General features: G+C 32.8%; 1 protein-coding gene across 2 annotated transcripts in view; it reads right to left on the reverse strand.

The window, feature by feature from the left end:
• LOC125058178 (protein slit) overlaps positions 1 to 19,420 on the reverse strand; it is a 147,412-nt gene that overhangs the window by 39,465 nt on the left and 88,527 nt on the right. Inside the window, exons 4-5 of one of the 2 annotated variants that reach the window (XM_047662204.1) lie at positions 18,720 to 18,791; positions 18,384 to 18,455 (exon numbers count right to left, since the gene is read on the reverse strand). In XM_047662204.1, the coding sequence (XP_047518160.1) occupies positions 18,384 to 18,455; positions 18,720 to 18,791 (144 nt within the window). The remainder of the gene's footprint in view (positions 1 to 18,383; positions 18,456 to 18,719; positions 18,792 to 19,420) is intronic. The other variant, XM_047662205.1, reaches the window with a different exon arrangement.

A 19,420-nucleotide genomic window follows, 5' to 3' on the forward strand; every position in this document is an offset into this window, starting at 1 on the left:
GTTATGGAGGCTGACTTGAAGAGAACAAGGCAAGAAGTCAAGGGTAATAGTTTCCAATCATAACAAAACAAAGAAAAGGCGCATGAGGGTAAATTTTTTAAGTATGAAACGCAATAATAATAATATTAGCGTCACGAAGATGTGCAGCCTTTTTGTCGAAGAAAAGTTAGAGAGAGTGAGAAAGGCGAATTCCCTTATGGAAATTCTATTTTTTAAATTAAAGTTTCGTATAGAGAATTTATGAAATATTAGTAATTTTATATTTTATGCAATATTTATTGAAATCTCAAATGATGAATTGTAAATTAAAATGCGACGTGTTATATTATCGAAGAATAAATATAAAAAAATATTTTTATTATTTGTATTAATTTTCGACACTTAATATTTCAATGATAATTAAATTCCTAACATATCTTCCTTTTTCCCTCCCTCTAAGACTCGGAAATCTAAAGTTTTAGATTTGTATAAATATGAACAAGACTTAAAAATTCGTTTGCCAAAAAAGTTTCACTTCTGACATGTGTACTTTGTACGAACGCACTTTTTTTGATCTCTGAGGAAGGTTTTTATGGAGAGAGAGAGATTTAAGTTTATTGGTTTATATTACATAGTAGACTCGGCCATGAGTTGCATTGGCTAAGATTTTTGTTATATTACATAGTAGTAAACTATTCAAGAGAAAAGGCAGGAGAACACCAATCCACCATGCTTTTTTGGTGATTATGCCATTAATTTGTAGCTTATGTGAAACGTTGGTATTTATTTTGATAAAGAGCCTTTTCTTGCGGTGGTATTTTATTAAAAAAAAATAATAAAAGGAGGCTTATTACAATAAAAGATAGAGACATGCTGTCGCGACATTTTTTATAGATAGTGATGTGTCCTGAAAAATTGTAATACATTATTTTGTTCTATCATTAATAGTTTTCGCAGCGCACACGATTGAAGGAAGTTTTTGTTTATTTTTTTACACCTTGGTTTAGATTATTCAAGTTTTAGTAAGCATCCCTATTTTTTTTGAAAATGAAACATAGCCTATGTCACTCGGAAATAGTGTAGCTTGCCAACGGTGAAAGAATTTTTGAAATCGGTCCAGTAGTTTCGGAGCATTTCAGACAAACAAAAAATCTAATCTTTCCTCTTTATAATATTAGTATTACAGAAGCGATAAGTCTCTAGTAGCAAAATGTTCCATATTTTGGTAGCTAAAAAGGTAGGCTAATTTAATTAAGGCGAAAATATATATATACGAGTGAATCCCTCTTTCTCAATGTTGATAAACTAAAAAGGAGATTGGCAGTAGCTTATCGAGCGTAGAACACAAAGCTGCGTAAAGCGAGCTTAAAGTGTACACTATACGACAGCTTTTACAAACGGTATTAAAAAAAAAGGGTGCGTGTACTTATGTACGCGCGTAAGAAGTTATACTTCTTTAGCATTATAAAAAATAGTTTTTGATGCAAATAATTAATTACAATTAAATAATCAAATACTGGAAAAGGAGTCATTATAGTCAATAAAGTTCAGTTTACATTTGAAAAACTAAATAAATAAATATTTATTATTATTCTCTTACATTAAGTGTAACATAAATTCTATTATTATTCGAATGTTTTTTTTAAATTATGTCCATATGAAGCATCTTCCGTGGGCAACTTCAGTCTGCTAATTTTGTGCGCGCGTAAAATTTCACTCTCATCAATTTTTCATAACGCGCCTAAAGAAGTATAACTTCAAAAAAATTAAATTCTGTGTTCTGTGTTCGTGATAGATAGGAAACCTTTATCTTCGCAATGACGAGTCACAATAGCAGCACAACTTCCAAGTGATATAAGATTTATCACTTAATAAATCCAAAGCTCTCGTTAAACGTAAATTAATCAATAAAGCTTTTTTTGAAGATACTTCTTTAGGCGCGTTATGAACAATTTATGAGAGTGAAATTTTACGATGCGCGCGCACCGTGACACAAAATTAACAGAATGATGTTGCCCACGGAAGATGCTACGGCATTGGACATAATTATAAAACAACATTCGAATAATAATAGAATTTATGTTACACTCAATGTTAGAGAATTATAATAAATATTTATTTATTTAAGTTAACTGAACTTTATTGACTATAATGACTCCTTTTCCAGTCTTTGATTATTTAATTGTAATTAATTATTTGCATGCAATCAAAAACTATTTTTAATAATGCCAAAGAAGTATAACTTCTTACGCGCGTACATAAGTACACGCAGCCTTTTTTATAATTCAAACGATTATTAAATTTTTTTTTTATAAAGAAAATTCACTTAGCGATTAAAAATAGTGGCGCAGAGCTTCTCTTCCGTTCTACGCCCTTGATTTGAGAACTGGCAGTAAATGTAAAATTATAAACCTTTAATATATATATTGCTTTTTTGACGTTTACTGTGTTACCTATATGAATAAATGATTTTGAATTTCGATTAGAATTTACAACAAATGTCGTATAGTGTAGTACAGAAGGGGTCGCCGTTCACTTCAAGACACTTATAAGTACACCACACCCTTTGACATACGCACTATATGTAAGTATATGTTACCGTGAAAAATCAACACAGTTTTTACTGTTTTTTCAATATTAAGAGTTTATTTACAAATTATTGTATTTAAAGTCTATTTTTAAAAAGGAATTTCTTTTATAACCTGTATGTATAGGCCTGAAGTACCAGGAGTTATGAACATATAAAGAGTATTTTGTATTTGATTTATCGATGTTATTAATCTAAACCAGTGATTCCCAAAGTGGTCTATATAGACCCCTAGGGGTCTATGACAACCTGCAAGAGGTCTTCAACCTGGAAGAGAGACGTCAGCGACAAAAAATTTGGGGGTCCATGAAATGAAAATGGGGGCCCACGATAGTGGATCTCAACACATACACTGATAGTACCTATTTACTTACATCATACTATCTTATAATATCAAAACATATACATTATTTATAAAAGTACCTATGAAGTAAAGCAATTATTATATATGTTTATAAAATTGTGTAAGTTGTAGGATGTTGGTATAGTTAGAATTTTACAGGAAATCAATATCAGGTAAGTAGGGGGTCTACCCAACACGGAAAAAGCAAGGGGCTACGACACAAAAAAGTTTGGGGAACTCTGATCTAAACCAATGGCGCTACAACTCCCAAGTTCATCTATTACTTAGTGCGTTTTAGTCTATTTTTAAAAAGGAATTTCTTTTATAACCTGTAGGTATAGGCCTGAAGTACCAGGAGTTAAGAACATATAAAGAGTATTTTGTATTTGATTTATCGATGTTATTAACCAATGGCGTTTACTCCCTAGATCATATAAATAGTGCGTTTTAGAGTCTATTTTTAAAAAGGAATTTCTTTTATAACCTGCATGTATAGGCCAGTGAAGTACCAGGAGGTAAGAACATATGAAGCACTTCTTCGTGACGTTGAATACATTACAGTGTGACTCAGCATTTTCTTATAAACGCGTTATTTTATATAATTTTGACAGTAACGAGTCTACATGGTCAGGCACAGAAGTCTGATCGCCTACTTATCTGTGAGAAAATGATCAATTACAATTTACCTGTAAAAGCGTTTAAATATTCAATTTGTCTTCAGTCAGCGCATTTCCCGCGGAAATTCACACAATGCACATTTACATTTGAACGAAGTTTTATTGAAAGCGGGATTGAGTTTTGTATATTCTATTTGTGCACAAAGAATTCTACAGATATAAAAACTTTTTAAGTTCTATGATGTTCTGTGGAAATCTATGTAATCTGTGGAGATTATTGAAGTGAAACTTCTTTATCGGCGTTAGAAAAAAATTTAGTGTAACATTTTTTCGTTACGCACCATCTTTTGAAGTGAAACTTCTTTATCGACGTATGGGAGAAATTTTGTAGCAGGTTACGTGCCATGTTGCTTTTTGAAGTCAAACTTCTTTATCGGCGTTGGAAAAAAAATTACACACATTTGTCACATTTTTCGGTTACGCGCCATCTTTTTCTTGTCCCTACCACGGTTGATCCGAAGAGATTCGAAGCCATTAGTAACAAAAATATATAATAACGATAACAATGATAGTAATACATACTAATAATTCTATTACAATTAATGAAATTCTGTAATAATCTTAGTACTACATAGTAGTACAGTAATAAGTTAAAATGAAATAATTGTATTTGTATTCATGTCTATGATAATAAAAGCCTTTTGTTAAACTTTATCTAATTTAACTTTATTTAACCAATTTCTGTAAAGTTGCATATAGTAGATCATTTTTCGAAAAATAAGGTCATAAAGACGTTTCACTTCTTACGTGTGTACACCTAGTACACGCACACATTTTTTTTTTCAATAATGTATTACAAAATTAAATATAAACACGCGAAAATCTAAAAAAATTATGGATGGATTTCTGTACGGTTTTCAGTAAGTGGTAGTGTGGTTCCCAAGGAATATTTTTATATATAATTAATTTTGGTTTTATGTAAATTGACTGAAACATAACCAGTTGTCACAAAATGCTTGTTCTCAATAATTCAGTTTATTTTCCCTCTGTAGCATTTGTGCAAAGTTCCCAATTGCACGCAACCTTTCAATTCCTTAGGGAACGAGAGGTTCCCTAAACAATTCACAATTTGAATATTTTATGACATTTTCAGACAAATGTCAAACAATTTCCTTTTTTCTAAGAAAACGTTTGCTAGAAATGGCAAACATGTCTTTTGTTGAGTACTATAAAAGTTATATACACGAAACTATTACATGTATACTAATACTATAAAGAGGAAAGGTTAGATTTTTTGTTTGTTTGAAATGAATAGGCTCCGAAACTACTGGACCGATTTCAAAAATTCTTTCACCGTTGGCAAGCTACACTATTCCCGAGTGACATAGGCTATGTTTCATTAAAAAAAATAGGGATGCTTACTAAAACTTGAATAATCTAACCCAAGGTGTAAAAAAATTAACAAATAACTTCCTTCAATCGTGTGCGCTGCGAAAACTATTATTGATAGAACAAAATGATGTATGACAATTTTTCAGGACACATCACTATCTATAAAAAATGTCTCGACAGCATGTCTCTATCTTTTATAGTCACGTCACAATATGCGTCCTTTTATTAATTTTTTTTTATTAAAATACCACCGCTAGAAAAGGCTCTTTATTCGTACCTAGGTATTGATCCTTATCAAAATAATTACCAACGTTTCACATAAGCTACAATTTAATTGCATAACCACCAAAAAAGCATGGTGGATTGGTGTTCTCCTGCCTTTTCTCTTGCCTACTATTACTTACTACTATGTAATATAACAAAAACCTTAGCCACAGCAACGCTTGGCCGAATCTACTAGTTATTTATAAAACTGTAGGGAATAAACTGTTTAGTTGCCGAAAAATGCATACAACATATTTGTTACGGAAAGAAACACGTGCCAATCAAAATTTTAGTTTCAATTACTGTCAAACCATTACTTCTATACAAAGTTTGACTTTACCGTCCATGGAAAGTATGGTATATAGTCACTAATAAATTGAAGATAGTATAAGAAAGAGTGTGCTGTGCTGAAAAAAAGTGCATGCGTACTAAGTACACATGTCAGAAGAGAAATTTCTTTCGCAAACTAATTTTTAACTTTTGTTCATATTTATACAAATCTAAAACTTTACATTTCCGAGACTTAGAGGGAGGGAAAAAGGAAGATATGTTAGGAATTTAATCTTTATATATAAAAATGAAACCCGTTTTTCGTTGTCACGACATAACATGAAAACGGCTTGACCAATTTGTCTGATTCTTTGTTTATAATATTCCTTGAAGTACGAGGAAGGTTCTTACTGAGAGAAAAATTAAAAAAAAAATTGAGTGAAAAAGTCTAAAAACAACGCTTTTCTATATTCCCATACAAAATATTCGTAATAATATTTAAAGGCAATTTGTACTTTAATACCATATCATAAAGTTCAAGTGTTAGTGGAGGGGTTCCGGGAAGGTAAATTTTTATTTTTTGACATAATGTATTTGTCATAAATATTCATTTGCGGTTTCAATAAATTATTTTGCATAAAATATAAAATACTAATATTTCATAAATTCTCTTTGCGAAATTTTTATTTTAAAAATAGAATTTCTATAAGGTAATTCAACCTTCTCACTCTCTCAATTGCTCTCTCCTTTTTCTTCGACAAAAACGCTGCACATCTTCGTGACGTTCCGTAAAAATTTAACCCTCATGCGCCTAAAGAAGTAGTTCAATAAATGTTGTAGTATCTGTGGTCGCTCCAGTGTAATGTGCAAGTGTTTGAGACTGTTTCGTCAAGTTCAACGCTTTATATGAAAAAACTACTTGTGAACAAATAATAAATAATAGTTAAAAAAAACTAAAAAACACGCTTTTAAAGCACTTAAACTTAAACACTACTTAAACACAATAATTGGAATTATTTTTCACTTTTTAGTTTGATGTGTATTATTTATTTTTTAGTTAATTTTTTTTTATTTTTTTCATTTTTTTTTCGGATTTTTGCATTGTCATCGATCTTTGACAGGTGCGCAAAGTTTGAATTAAATCTGTCCGTTAAAAGTGGGTCAAAATCGAGTCGGTTACATACATACAGGTGAAGCTAATATAAAGCGTGTAAAAATACAATTAATTACCCTGGCGCTAATTAAAGATTTAAGACACTTGGTACTGGTGACCCCAGAGCTGGTGCTTTCCTTAACGAAGGAGTATCGCAATACAGCGAGGAAATGCCAGAATTAAAGATACCACAGAGACCAAACTTTAGTTTTTGAAGTTATACTTCTTTAGGCACGTTATGAAAAATTGATGAGAGTGAAATTTTACGATGCGCGCGCATTACACAAAATTAACAGAATGAAGTTAGTTCTAGGTGGCATGAAAATCGATAATAACTATGTTCAAGTTGTATATAGTATTTTTATATTTAGAACACGTGTTTCGTAACAGTACAATTAAACAGTGTGAATAAATAAATATTATTTTGGTGTGTTTATTAAATCAATTTCAAATACGACGGTGGTAGTATTTACTAATAATAATTTTATTGATTAATTTTAATATTTATCGTTAATCACTACTGCATTTTAGTTATTTTTTAAAGTTATACTTCTTTAGGCGCGTTATATTAAAATATTAAATATTATTAAATTGTTTACGTTAAATATTAATTATTAATTAATTATATTTAAAAAAAATAAAGAAAGCCAAAGAAGTATAACTTCTTACGCGCGTACATAAGTACACGCACCCTTTTTTTCCATACGCCAAAGAAGCATAACTTCTAACGCGTGTACATAAGTACACACACTCTTTTTTTTCTATTTATCCGTTTTTCCATATGGGTTCGTTACTGGTGACTCCAGAGCTGGTTTTCTTAACAAAATATGAGTCCTTTCACCACAACAGTGTCAAAGAGACTATAGGGTTCTTAAGACAGTTTAAAGAGACCATTTAGAGGCAAGCCCAACTGAGTTCCGGACCGGCGCTTGTCCCCCACATTTCGACACTGCTCAGTTCTCAGCGCATAAATCAATGTCACCAAACGATGGCACAAGACAACAATTTGGTAGTGTTGTACCTTTATCGATAACCGAGCTAATAATAACAGAATTATATAAAAATACTAGCTGATCCGGCAAACGTCATTTTGCCATGTATATATAATAAAACATAGGGGTTGATCGTAGAGGGGTGAAAATTAGGGGTTGTATGTATTTTTCTAGCTGTATCATAAAAAAATAAAAAAAAAGTAATTTATCTAAAAATTAAAAAATTTAGGGGTGGACTACCCTTAACATTTAGGGGGATGAAAAATAGATGTCCGATTCTCAGACATACCCAATAAGCACACAAAATTTCATGAGAATCGGTCAAGCCGTTTCGGAGGAGTTTAACTACAAACACCGCGACACGAGAATTTTATATATTAGATCTACAAGATTGAACAGTGTTGGGCTAGTGGCTTCAGCGTGCGACTCTCATCCCTAAGGTCGTAGGTTCGATCCCCGGCTGTGCATCAATGTACTTTCTGTGAGCATTTAACATTCGCTCGTACGAAGGAAATAATCGTGAGGAAAACTTGGCTTAGGGGCCGTTCAAGTTCGTAAGCACTATAGGGGGGAGGGGGGGTCTTTGATTTTCTTATTTGGTGACGTCATCAGTAATTATTTACATTTTCACACATATTACCCACACATTGTCTATGCTAAATTGCATAGGGTAAATTGAAACTTACATCTCAATTTATACATAAAAATTTTAACATTATATTAATATTTTATACATAATAAATTATATATAAAAAATTAGGGATGCTTACTAAAACTTGCATAATCTAACCCAAGGTGTAAAAAAAAATAAACAAAAAACTTCCTTCAATCGTGTGCGCTGCAAAAACTATTAATGATAGAACAAAATGATGTATTACAATTTTTTAGGACACATCTATAAAAATTGTCACGACAGCATGTCTCTATCTTTTATAGTTACGTCACAATAAGCGTCCTTTTATTAATTTTTTTTTATTAAAATACCACCGCTAGAAAAGGCTCTTTATTCCTACCTAGGTATTGATCCTTATCAAAATAATTACCAACGTTTCACATAAGCTACAATTTAATGGCATTACCAACAAAAAAGCATGGTGGATTGGTGTTCTCCTGCCTTTTCTCTTGAATAGTTTACTACTATGTATAATGTAATATAACAAAAATCTTAGCCACAGCAACGCTTGGCCGAGTCTACTAGTATTAGATAAAAGTAGAATCTGTATATTGATTAGATTATGAATGTATGTGTGTATCTAATAATCCGAAAGGAAGTAATTAAAAACTAAGTAAAAATAAAACTTTTACTACAAGATCGGTATCTACGCGAGTGAAACCGCGGGGCATTGCTAGTTCGAAATAAAAAGATTCACTGTTAGAGTCAATTTATTTTTACCTTTCATTTAATACATTAATTCTAAATCACAAGTAAAATTATGTAATAATTAATTAGGTTTATAAATAAACATTAGTTGAATTATTAAAAAACGTACATAAACGTACGTTTTTTAATTCGTTTCTGCACTTCATTTAACATTACAATCTAGCCTAACTTATTAATTAATTTACTAAAAGTAATAATTAAAATAATTAAAAATTAATAAAAATAAAATTAAAACAAATTTAAATAGTTTGGTCCCTGTGTACCTTTAACGCTGGCAGCATTTCCTCGCTGTATTGCGATACTTATTCGTTAAGGAAAGCACCAGCTCTGGGGTCACCGGTACTATCTTCCAGGTGCCAACTTAAATCTTTAATTAGCTGTGCACTTGAACCCCACGGCCCAAGAGTTTCACTCCAAAGGGAACAAAATCGAAGTATTACTATGTATGTTGTAATTACTTTAATTTACTAAAAAGGATATATAACATATAGTGTCCAATAACACTACTTACAGTCTCTATTAAGAGGAAGACACTCTGTTCTTCTTTTGTATTTTTGCACTTACCACAGTTTAGCACGTGCCATTTTTTTTTAAATTTCTTTATATTACAAATTAATATAATATAACTAGTAGTAGACTCGGCCAAGCGTTGCTGTGGCTAAAGTTTTTGTTATATTACATAGTAGTAAACTATTCAAGGGAAACGGTAGGAGAACACCAGTCATGGAGACCACATGCTTTTTTGGTGGTTATGCCATTAAATTGTAGCTTATGTGAAACGTTGGTATTTTCAACACAGCACCATCCGTTAGAATTGTGATTATCAAATAATAAACAAATAATTTGCAATAAAATAATATTGAGGGTATAAATGAAGATGTAAGCTGTCCTATCTTTTAAGTTAGATCAAACGACACACGGTGTGCAAATTTGATTGATATCGGTTCGGTAGTTTAGGAGTCCATAACGGACAAACAACGTGACACGTAATTTATATATATAAAGATTACAATATGTTACATTAGAAAACTGTGGTTTGTATTAATGTAACCATCTTGTTTAGGAGCGCGACAAATGCATATAAAGGTAGTTTTTTAATTTACTGTTTATGTTGGTTGGCGTTAGGCAATCTAATGGTGGCTGTACACACTCGCCGAGAGTCTCGTCCGAGAGGACCGAGAGAAGAGCGCAGCCTGTACACACTCGTTACGTTAATTGTATTTAAAACACCGTTGATATTGGACGTGGCAACCGCTGCTGCTGTTTGTCTTTGTGCAATGAGTTATTATAATTTTCTTCACGTTAACCATTAAAAAAAATACGAAGCCATGGTGAAGAAGAAGATGGTCACTATACACCGCAACAGAAATTGGTAATTAGGATCATAAAGTTTTAATATTATCCAAAATTTAATGATTGAACGAGTGTGTACAGGTCGCTCTCGTTTTACTCGCGAGACCCTTTGACTCGTGCGCAAAAAACCGACAGGCGACCGAGAGAGGCGAGACCAACTGCGAGGAAGCGAGGCGAGACGAGCTCTACTGTACACTCTCGCACTCGGCCTGTCTCGGGGTGTCTCGACGAGTGTGTACAGCCACCATTATATATCTGATTGGGTAGACCATTTATTAGCCGCGATAGCAATTACCTTATTATACATGGACAAATAAAAAATCATTTAAAAGAATTATCCATGTGTTATTTAATAAGTATTAAATACATTTAACTAATACCAAATTCGGCTTCTGTGATGGTGTGTATGGCGAGCTCATAATGCAGCATTTAGCGCTATGGATATTCTTAACACTCCTTTAAAGCTTTTTTTTATGGCTCTGGCACGATTTGTGCATTAGCCAGCGTCAAGTATAGGATTTTTTATAATTCGTGCTTATCTTTAGAAATTCGACCGTGTTCTCCATGTACGGTTTAAGCACTCGGTACCGCACAACCCTCCCAAAGGCCGAGAACAAATTTAAATTAAATTAAAACTTGCCTTCGAACCGGGAATCGAACCCGGTACCCCTCGCCTAGCTGCCACTTAATAAGACCGCTAGGCTATGAGGCCCCTCCTTTAAAGATTTTGCGATAGCTTAAACAAGTCAAGGAAAGGTCATTGTACAAAAGTGAGTTGGTGTCGAAATGAGGAACGTGAAAAGTATGATTACGAGTCTGGTAGACAGAAATATTTAATATTTAATTATAAATAAAACGTGATATTGGGAACGAATAAATTTAGACTAATCCAGAATTAGGCCCTGGATTTATTTGTCTGGAATTATCAAGATTAAAATATATGTATGTATCGCTATCCCAAGACCCATTTGCCAGTCGACTAAGCTTAACTCTAACTCAAACTCGAAATCATTTATTAATTTATGTAATACAATGTACACTTATGAACGTCAAAAAATAAATATATGAAATGCTTCTAAGTTTACATTTACTGCCAGTTCTTTTGAGAATTAAACGCATTTTTGGAGTTCATTGGAGTTTACTCCTTAAGAAACGATTTGAGTTATAAGGCCCGGTACGGAAATTTTATGAGGAGTAAAATCAAATGTAACACGAAAAGTTGAGGCGTTATGTGTAACACGAAAAGTTGAGGCGTTATGTAGAAAGAGACAAACATATATATCTGTAGGATTGAACGTGTAAAAGAATGAGATGGAATACATTACACAGACTTTTCTATTTTGAATTCACGTTTTGACAGCCACGTTACAACATTGTCAGTGTTGACAGGTGTAAAAAATAAAAGTAGATTGTCTAGCGTGCCATAGAGTTTTGTCAATAGTAATGGTCAGTGAAATTAAAACTAAAATATTATTATTTATATTGTTTTGTAACATACTTTATGTAATACGCTTTATTGAAGTAATATAAATAATCCGAATAATTACAGATATATGTTTGTTTCTCTTATCATTTTAGCAGATGCGTTCATTTACCGTTTTTTTCTATTCGATATATATCATAATTATCGTTCGTAAGGAGTAAACTCCAATCGTGCGTCGTAGCTGACACACACACACTTTTTTTACATATTTTACATGAACGCCCTTAAATTGTCAAGGGCGTAGAACGGAAGAGAAGTACTGGCAATAAACTCTCTACCGTTACAAAACTGAAAGATCGGGTCTCGCGAGGAGACTCCCGGCTCGCCCATGAATATTGTAAACAAAAATATTACCGATGTAGCCGGGGCGTATTTCGCGAGACGTGTGATGTGACGTTAAGAGATTAAAAAAAAGTCCCTGGCAGGGGAGTAGAAGAGGTATTATTATTATTATTATTTTTAAAAAAAACTCGCCACCGCTTTTTTAATCGCCAAGTTTTTTGTTTTACACAATGTGTGTAGCTGCAACCATTACACCATGTTCCACATGAAATCTTAAGTAATTAATAATAAAAAAGTGCGTACGTACAAAGTACACATGTCAGAAGTGAAACTTCTAATTTTTAAGTCTTGTTCATATTTATACAAATCTAAAACTTTAGATTTTCGAGACTTGAGAGGGAGGGAAAAAGGAAGGTATGTTAGGAATTTAATTGTCATTAAAATAATAAGTGTCGATAATTAATACAAATCATAAATTTATTTCTTCGATAATAAAAACATGTGATATTTTAATATGCAATTCATTTGAGATTTCAATAACTTATTTTGCATAAAATATAAAGTAAGTACTAATATTTCATTAATACCCTTTATGACATTTTAATTTTAAAAATAGAATTTCTATAAGGTCGGCCTTCTCACTCTCAATCGATCTCAATCGCTCTCTCCTTTTTCTTCGACAAAAACGCTGCACATCTTCGTGACGTTTTAAAAAAAAATTACCCTCATGCGCCTAAGGAAGTTTCACTTCAAATTAATAACAAAGACTTGTCCTCTATCAGCAGGAGGCATGGTGAAATAGGAGCACGCACTTCCCATTCATCCATTCTACCACCTAAGCTTTCCCTTTCGTATCCTTGTCACTACGTTCTATTTATTGACACAATACGATATATATTTGTAATCCTCAATCCTTTCAATTGGTTGTAAAAATGGCTACCGTCGATAATCCCGTCCGTCAAACATAAAGTCACGTTATCGACATTAAAATATCGTGATCCCAACACTAGCTGCGTCCTCACGTTACCATTGAACCGTATTAGCCGTGGACAGTCGTGTACACAAGTGGTTTGTTTAACTGACTTTTAAAAATGTCGAAAATAACGTACGATATTGCAATAATGATATTAAAATTCTTTCTACGACACTATCACATTTATATGTTCGCAGAGTGAATTCACAGTAGCGATATTATGTTTTTGTTTAATATCTTAATATATATAAATTACGCGTCACGTTGTTTGTCCGCTATGGACTCCTAAACTACTTAACCGATTTCTATCAATTTTGCACACCGTGTGCAGTTTGATCTAACTTAAAAGATAGGATAGCTAACATCTTAATTTATACCCGCAATATTATATGTATTAATAGTACCAACGTTTCAAATAAGTTACAATTTATTTGCATAACCACCAAAGCATGGTGATCCCCATGACTGGTGATCTCCTACCGTTTCCCTTGATTAGTTGACTACTTAGGAATATAATAAAAACCTTAGCCACAGCAACGCTTGGCCGATTCTGCTAGTAAGTATATAATATTTACTTTATTATATTATAGTTTTAACATAGACTGTAAAATAATGTATGTATATCTGTAAATAAATTAACTTAAACTTTAGTCGCTGTGGTATCTTTAATTCTGGCATTTCCTTTTTTGCGATACTTATTCCAGGAAAGCACCAGCTCTGGGGTCACCAGTACCAGGTGTCTTAAATCTTTAAATAGCTGTGCACTTGTGGGGCCCAAGATTTCAAAGAGAACAAAATTAAAGTTGAAGAAAAACTCTTATATTTGAGCTGTTTATTTTTCGCCAGCTCTTGCGTGCGTTTTGCGTTTTTGCTAAACTAATATTGTAAGGAGGAAAATATTTGTAAAAAACTCAAGAATTCTAATACAATTTGAATGCGACATTATATATATCTAAAAAAATAACAATTTTCTTTGTTTTGTTACAAAGTAATTTCGTTGGTAAGAGGTATATTTTTATATATGTTTCTGATGCTCTGAGCGCTGTAATTAAGATGTATAATAAAGCTTTTTATAAATTTAACGATTATTTAAATGATTGATTTGCTCCAGTTCAATCAATTTGTTTGACTCAAAAGTTGTCGTAAAAAGAGTGGCGGAGAGTTTCTTGCCAGCTCTTCTCGCCCGCTTACTACCAATAAGAATAAATTTAGAATCAATTTTACATATTTTCTGTTGACGTACATAAGTGTACTTGTTTACCTATATGAATAAAGTTATTTCGTTTTAGTTTATTTTAGTTCATATAATATGTTGTATAAAAATAAAATATATTAGTGGCGCTACAACCATTTATTCAGTGGCTTCAGTGTGTGACTCTCATCCCTGAGGTCGTAGATCTGGCTGTGCACCTGGACTTTCTATGTGCGCATTTAACTTCACTCGAACGGTGAAGGAAAACATTGTGAGGAGACCAACTAGCCTTAGACCCAAAAGTCGATGTCTGTCAGGTATCAGGAGGCTGATCAACTTTTTTTTTTAGAACAGGGGGGTAACGGGCAGAAGGCTCACCTAATGTTAAGTGATACCGCCCATGGACACACACATTGCCAGGGGGCTCGCGAGTGCGTTGCCGGCCTTTTAAGAATTGGTTCGGAAATACTTCAGTGGGCTGGTACCACATAGATGTGGTGCGCGGCAAAAATGCTTAATTGTAACTTGCCTATTAAATTGACAAATGATGAAACAGATTTCTGAGGCCCAGACCTAAAAAAAGTAACGCCACTGATTTATTTTTTATTTAACATAAAGCTATACACACTTTGGTGTTCGATTTATTTATCGCCATTTGGTTACAGTATATAAATACTTGGCGAATTTCTAATAGTCTGTCCAATTCGCTCGTATCCGTTTCAAATGCAATCTGTGCGCGAGTGTACATCATCCGGTAGTAAAGAATACTTGAGTTAAATGTCTGTACGATTGTACAGGGCTCTAGTAATATCATTGATTAAGACGAACCGAACCGGGTCAATTTAAATCTCTTCCTTGTCTTTTGTGTACTTGTATTTCCTTCGTTGATAGCTCATAAATTAAATGTATATCTAATAGACTGGTAATGTCAAAATTACCGTGGTAATGTGCGGTTACTGAAACAATCAGTCTCACTAGATAAATTACTGTAAAACCGATTTACATTATCTTAGTGTTTAGCAGAGTGCTTTAGGATAGTACTTTAGTTGAAAATGTAAACGCTACTTGCTTTAGTACGGTTCTACTTGACTTTCAAGTTGAATCAAAATAGAATCGCTTTTTATTTTTGTTTCAAGTGATACCCCTGCCGCGCCCGCGCAACCCCCGAGATCTTCCCTCGTTGTGTGTAAACACGTAATTTAGTAAAATCATTAGGAGAGTGCACAAGTGCCGTGAAACGCGTGCTTGTTTTTTGATTTTTAAAGATGGCTAAATGGACGGAAGAGGCAACTATCAAATTTGTGTCTGAATATGTTGTTCACGAATGTTTGTGGAGCGTTAAAAACAATTTATACAAAAACAAACAGGCTAGGCATTCGGCATACACTGCCTTAAAAGAAGCTATTTTATTTATTATTTATATTTAGTTTATTTATTTCAAATAAAATCTCGTCTTCTATTTGTTCCATAATTACAGTTAGTATTTTGCGTAGAATAGAGCGTATCACGTTCACTCGCAACGCACTAAAGCACTAAAGAACTTGCCTTTCAACTTGTACTAAAATACTCTCCTAAACACTAAGATAATGTAAATCGGCCTTGATGTATATTTAGGTATTTTTTAACTATTTACACTAAATACATAACAATGTTTGATAATTTTTATAAATTTAAACAAACAAAAATGAAAGTTTTTCAGGGAATTTGTATTATAACGAGCGGTAATGCTGTAAAGAAATTAAAAATAATTTGTCGACTCCGAATTCTTTGAATAGGTTTTATAGACCAAACACACTTTGTTTTTTTTGGAGTTTACTCCTTAAGAAACGATTTGAGTTATAAGGCCCGGTATGGAAATTTTATGAGTAAAATCAAGTGTAACACGAAAAGTTGAGGCGTTATGTAGAAAGAGACAAACATATATATCTCTAGGATTGAACGTGTAAAAGAATGAGATGGAATACACAGACTTTTCTATTTTGAATTCACGTTTTGACAGCCACGTTACAACATTGTCAGTGTTGACAGGTGTAAAAAATAAAAGTAGATTGTCTAGCGTGCCATAGAGTTTTGTCAATAGTAATGGTCAGTGAAATTAAAACTAAAAAGATTGTTCATTCTTATTCTTCTCTTACTATAAAGGTAACTTTGTTCACAGAAATAAAATCCTATTTGGGCATAGATGATGTAGGTACGTTTCATTACTACTACAAACATTTATATTATAAAAACGTTTATATTCTTACCACCTTTAGTATGAAAATATGGTCGACAGCCACAGAACATTATCGCCATTTTATCGTTCGTAAGGAGTAAACTCCAATCGTGCGTCGTAGCTGACACACACACACTTTTATTTTTTTTCTTATATTTAATTTAAAAAAACGATGATTTCCGTGACATTTGACGTATTTACGTACATTAGTTTTTAATAGAACGTCAGACGAGTTACATTTTATCGCTAGTCGAATTATGTACTTATAATTAATGTTACTATGTACACTGGATTAAGTATATAATGTAATTAGCACGAGGTTACACCGTACACCACTTAAAGCCCGGTAAAGGAGGGTATTACTTAATAATGATTTTAATGGATGCGTTTTATTAATAAACTGCCTGAAATAAGACAAAAACTCAAAGTAAAATTACATTATTACATACAGTGCCACATACTTTTCTTGGCTGGTAAGAGCGTCGCTGTCATTGATATTAGTATTGCCAGTAAATAAAAATTAACCATTTAAAGAAAATACTTTTTAACCGGATTAAGGTTATGTATTATTATAAATTTACAATTATTTTTAATACAGATATATTATATTAATTACATTAATATTCTTCCCAAGATTGGTAAGCGAAGCCATTGAAATAAAAAAATACCCCAATTTCGATAGAGAAGACGGCCTAAAATTGTCAAACACCTGGGATCCAATAATATCCAAATTAAAATCTCAAGAAAAACAATCCGCGAAAAAGTTTTGCCAAAACCCTCCATCTTTTAGTCGATACCAACTCCGGGGAAATAGATACAGATAATGCAACTTTTTCTACAGCTGTGATACTTTTTGACATCCAACACCTTTTGTCTTCAGTCGGATAAATTTAAAATTATGTTAAATAATTGTAAATTTATAATAATACAAAACTTTAATCCGGTTAAAAAGTTTTTTCTTTAAATGTGTAAAGGTTATGTCAATCAAAGACAATACTAAAATTAACCATTATAAGGGGAATAATTTCGAGTCATAATTTATTGAAATGTCTTAATACAACAATGAATACTAGAAAATACAGTTCTAGAATAAAATGTGACACAAACTTAGGAACAACTGATATGATAGGTTTTGTTATCTGTACTATTAATATAATATCTTTTAAGATATTATATTAATAGTATAAACTTTGTCATTGTAATTAATAACGCAAGGAATAAAAATACATACATTTTAGTTAGATTTTGATTAGAGTTGTAGTTGTATTTGAAAGCTAACTGAAAATGTCAGTCTGACATTTCAAAATGGCGACGGTAGTATCAATTTCAGCCGCCGACCAAGAAATGTATGTGGGTGTACAGTTATTAATAAAACGCAATTGACATGTGTCAACTCTGACATGTGTCATTTTTTGACGGATGGATGTCATCGAGAGCCCGGGAAGCGAGGGGTTTGCTAAAGCCAGAATGAGTTTCAAGCACCAGAAGACGCAAAGACTGAGGGGACTCGTCAAGAGTAGAATGAACAGACTGAACGACTTTATTGGGTTGATTTGACAGTTTAAACAAAAAATAACATATACATATATTAAAATCAGAATTATACATATATTTAATAGAATTTTTTTTTAAAATGTCCAATTTTAGGTTCAAATCAAAGATATATTATATATAATTGATATTTAAATTAATTTATAATGCACATAGTAATAATAATAAAAAATATATACATATATAGAATATTATTCGTTGAGGAAAGCACCAGCTCTGGGCGCCAAATAAATCGTTAATAAATACTGTATATTTGTGTGTTGGAACTATTTTTTTTGTTTAAACTGCAAATCAATCAAAGTCATGTACCACACCGGTGATGAGAGGAGGGGGGGCAGCCCATACCAACTACTCACAAACGTTGTAGGTGCCTCAATCTCACAAAGAGACCTTCAGGCAAGTGGTTCAGCCGATTATTGTAAAGCTTCCTGCAAATTTAAACCACCATTGAGTAATGTCAATTGTCCACAATCGACAGATAAAAAGGCGCGTAAATAACGAATATAATCTATTGTTTCTGCAGTTCCGATGAGCGCCAAAACTTTGTAACATCCAATGACATATGACATGGGGTTCTGACAGCTGTCAGATTTGATACTTGACTGTGTGTTGATTCAATGAATAACCTTTTCAATCAAATTGTAACGTAATACTGCTATTTGAATTGTAATTAGCTATTCTAAAATACTTACAGATTCTCCAACGCAGTTAGTTCCACGAAAGCATCTCTCTCGATTGTGTGTATCTGGTTTTCTTGTAATTGTCTGTGGACACATAAATAATTGTCACAAATACAATAACTTTTGTAGGTTTAAGCTGATGAAAACTAAATTTTGACACTAAACGAAACATGAACAATATATTAATCTTAGTTGGATTGTTAAAATAGAATCTGCAGCCCCCCCTCCAGGATTCCCTGTGTACTCTGGTCTTCTATTTGATATATTAATGATTTTAGTTACTGATTAAGTAGAACATATAAGCTACCATAACTCAAAAGCCGGCAACATATCTTAAAAGCGTTGGGCTAAGACAGTGCGTTTAATGGTAGCTTATAAGCACTGGCTGTTGCCTACTTCTTCCCAATGAGACCTTGAAGTATTTAAGAAGAGAGCACACTCAAAGGCCAGCAACGTATCTCAAACGCGTTAGGCGAAGGAACTGCGTTTGGAAGCTTATATGAACCACTAGCTGTTGCCTTCGTCTTCCCAATGAGACCTTGAAGTATTTAAGAAAAGAGCATACTCAAAGGCCGGCAGCGTAACTAAAACGCGTTGGGCTAAGAAGATGCGTTTGGGTAGCATATATGTACCACTGACTGTTGTCTTCTTCCCAATGCGACTTTGAAGTATTTAAGAAAAGAGCATAATCAAAGGCCGGCAACGTATCGTAA

This window comes from Pieris napi, chromosome 18 (genome assembly GCF_905475465.1).
Source record: "Pieris napi chromosome 18, ilPieNapi1.2, whole genome shotgun sequence".
In the NCBI taxonomy this organism is placed as follows: domain Eukaryota; kingdom Metazoa; phylum Arthropoda; class Insecta; order Lepidoptera; family Pieridae; genus Pieris; species Pieris napi.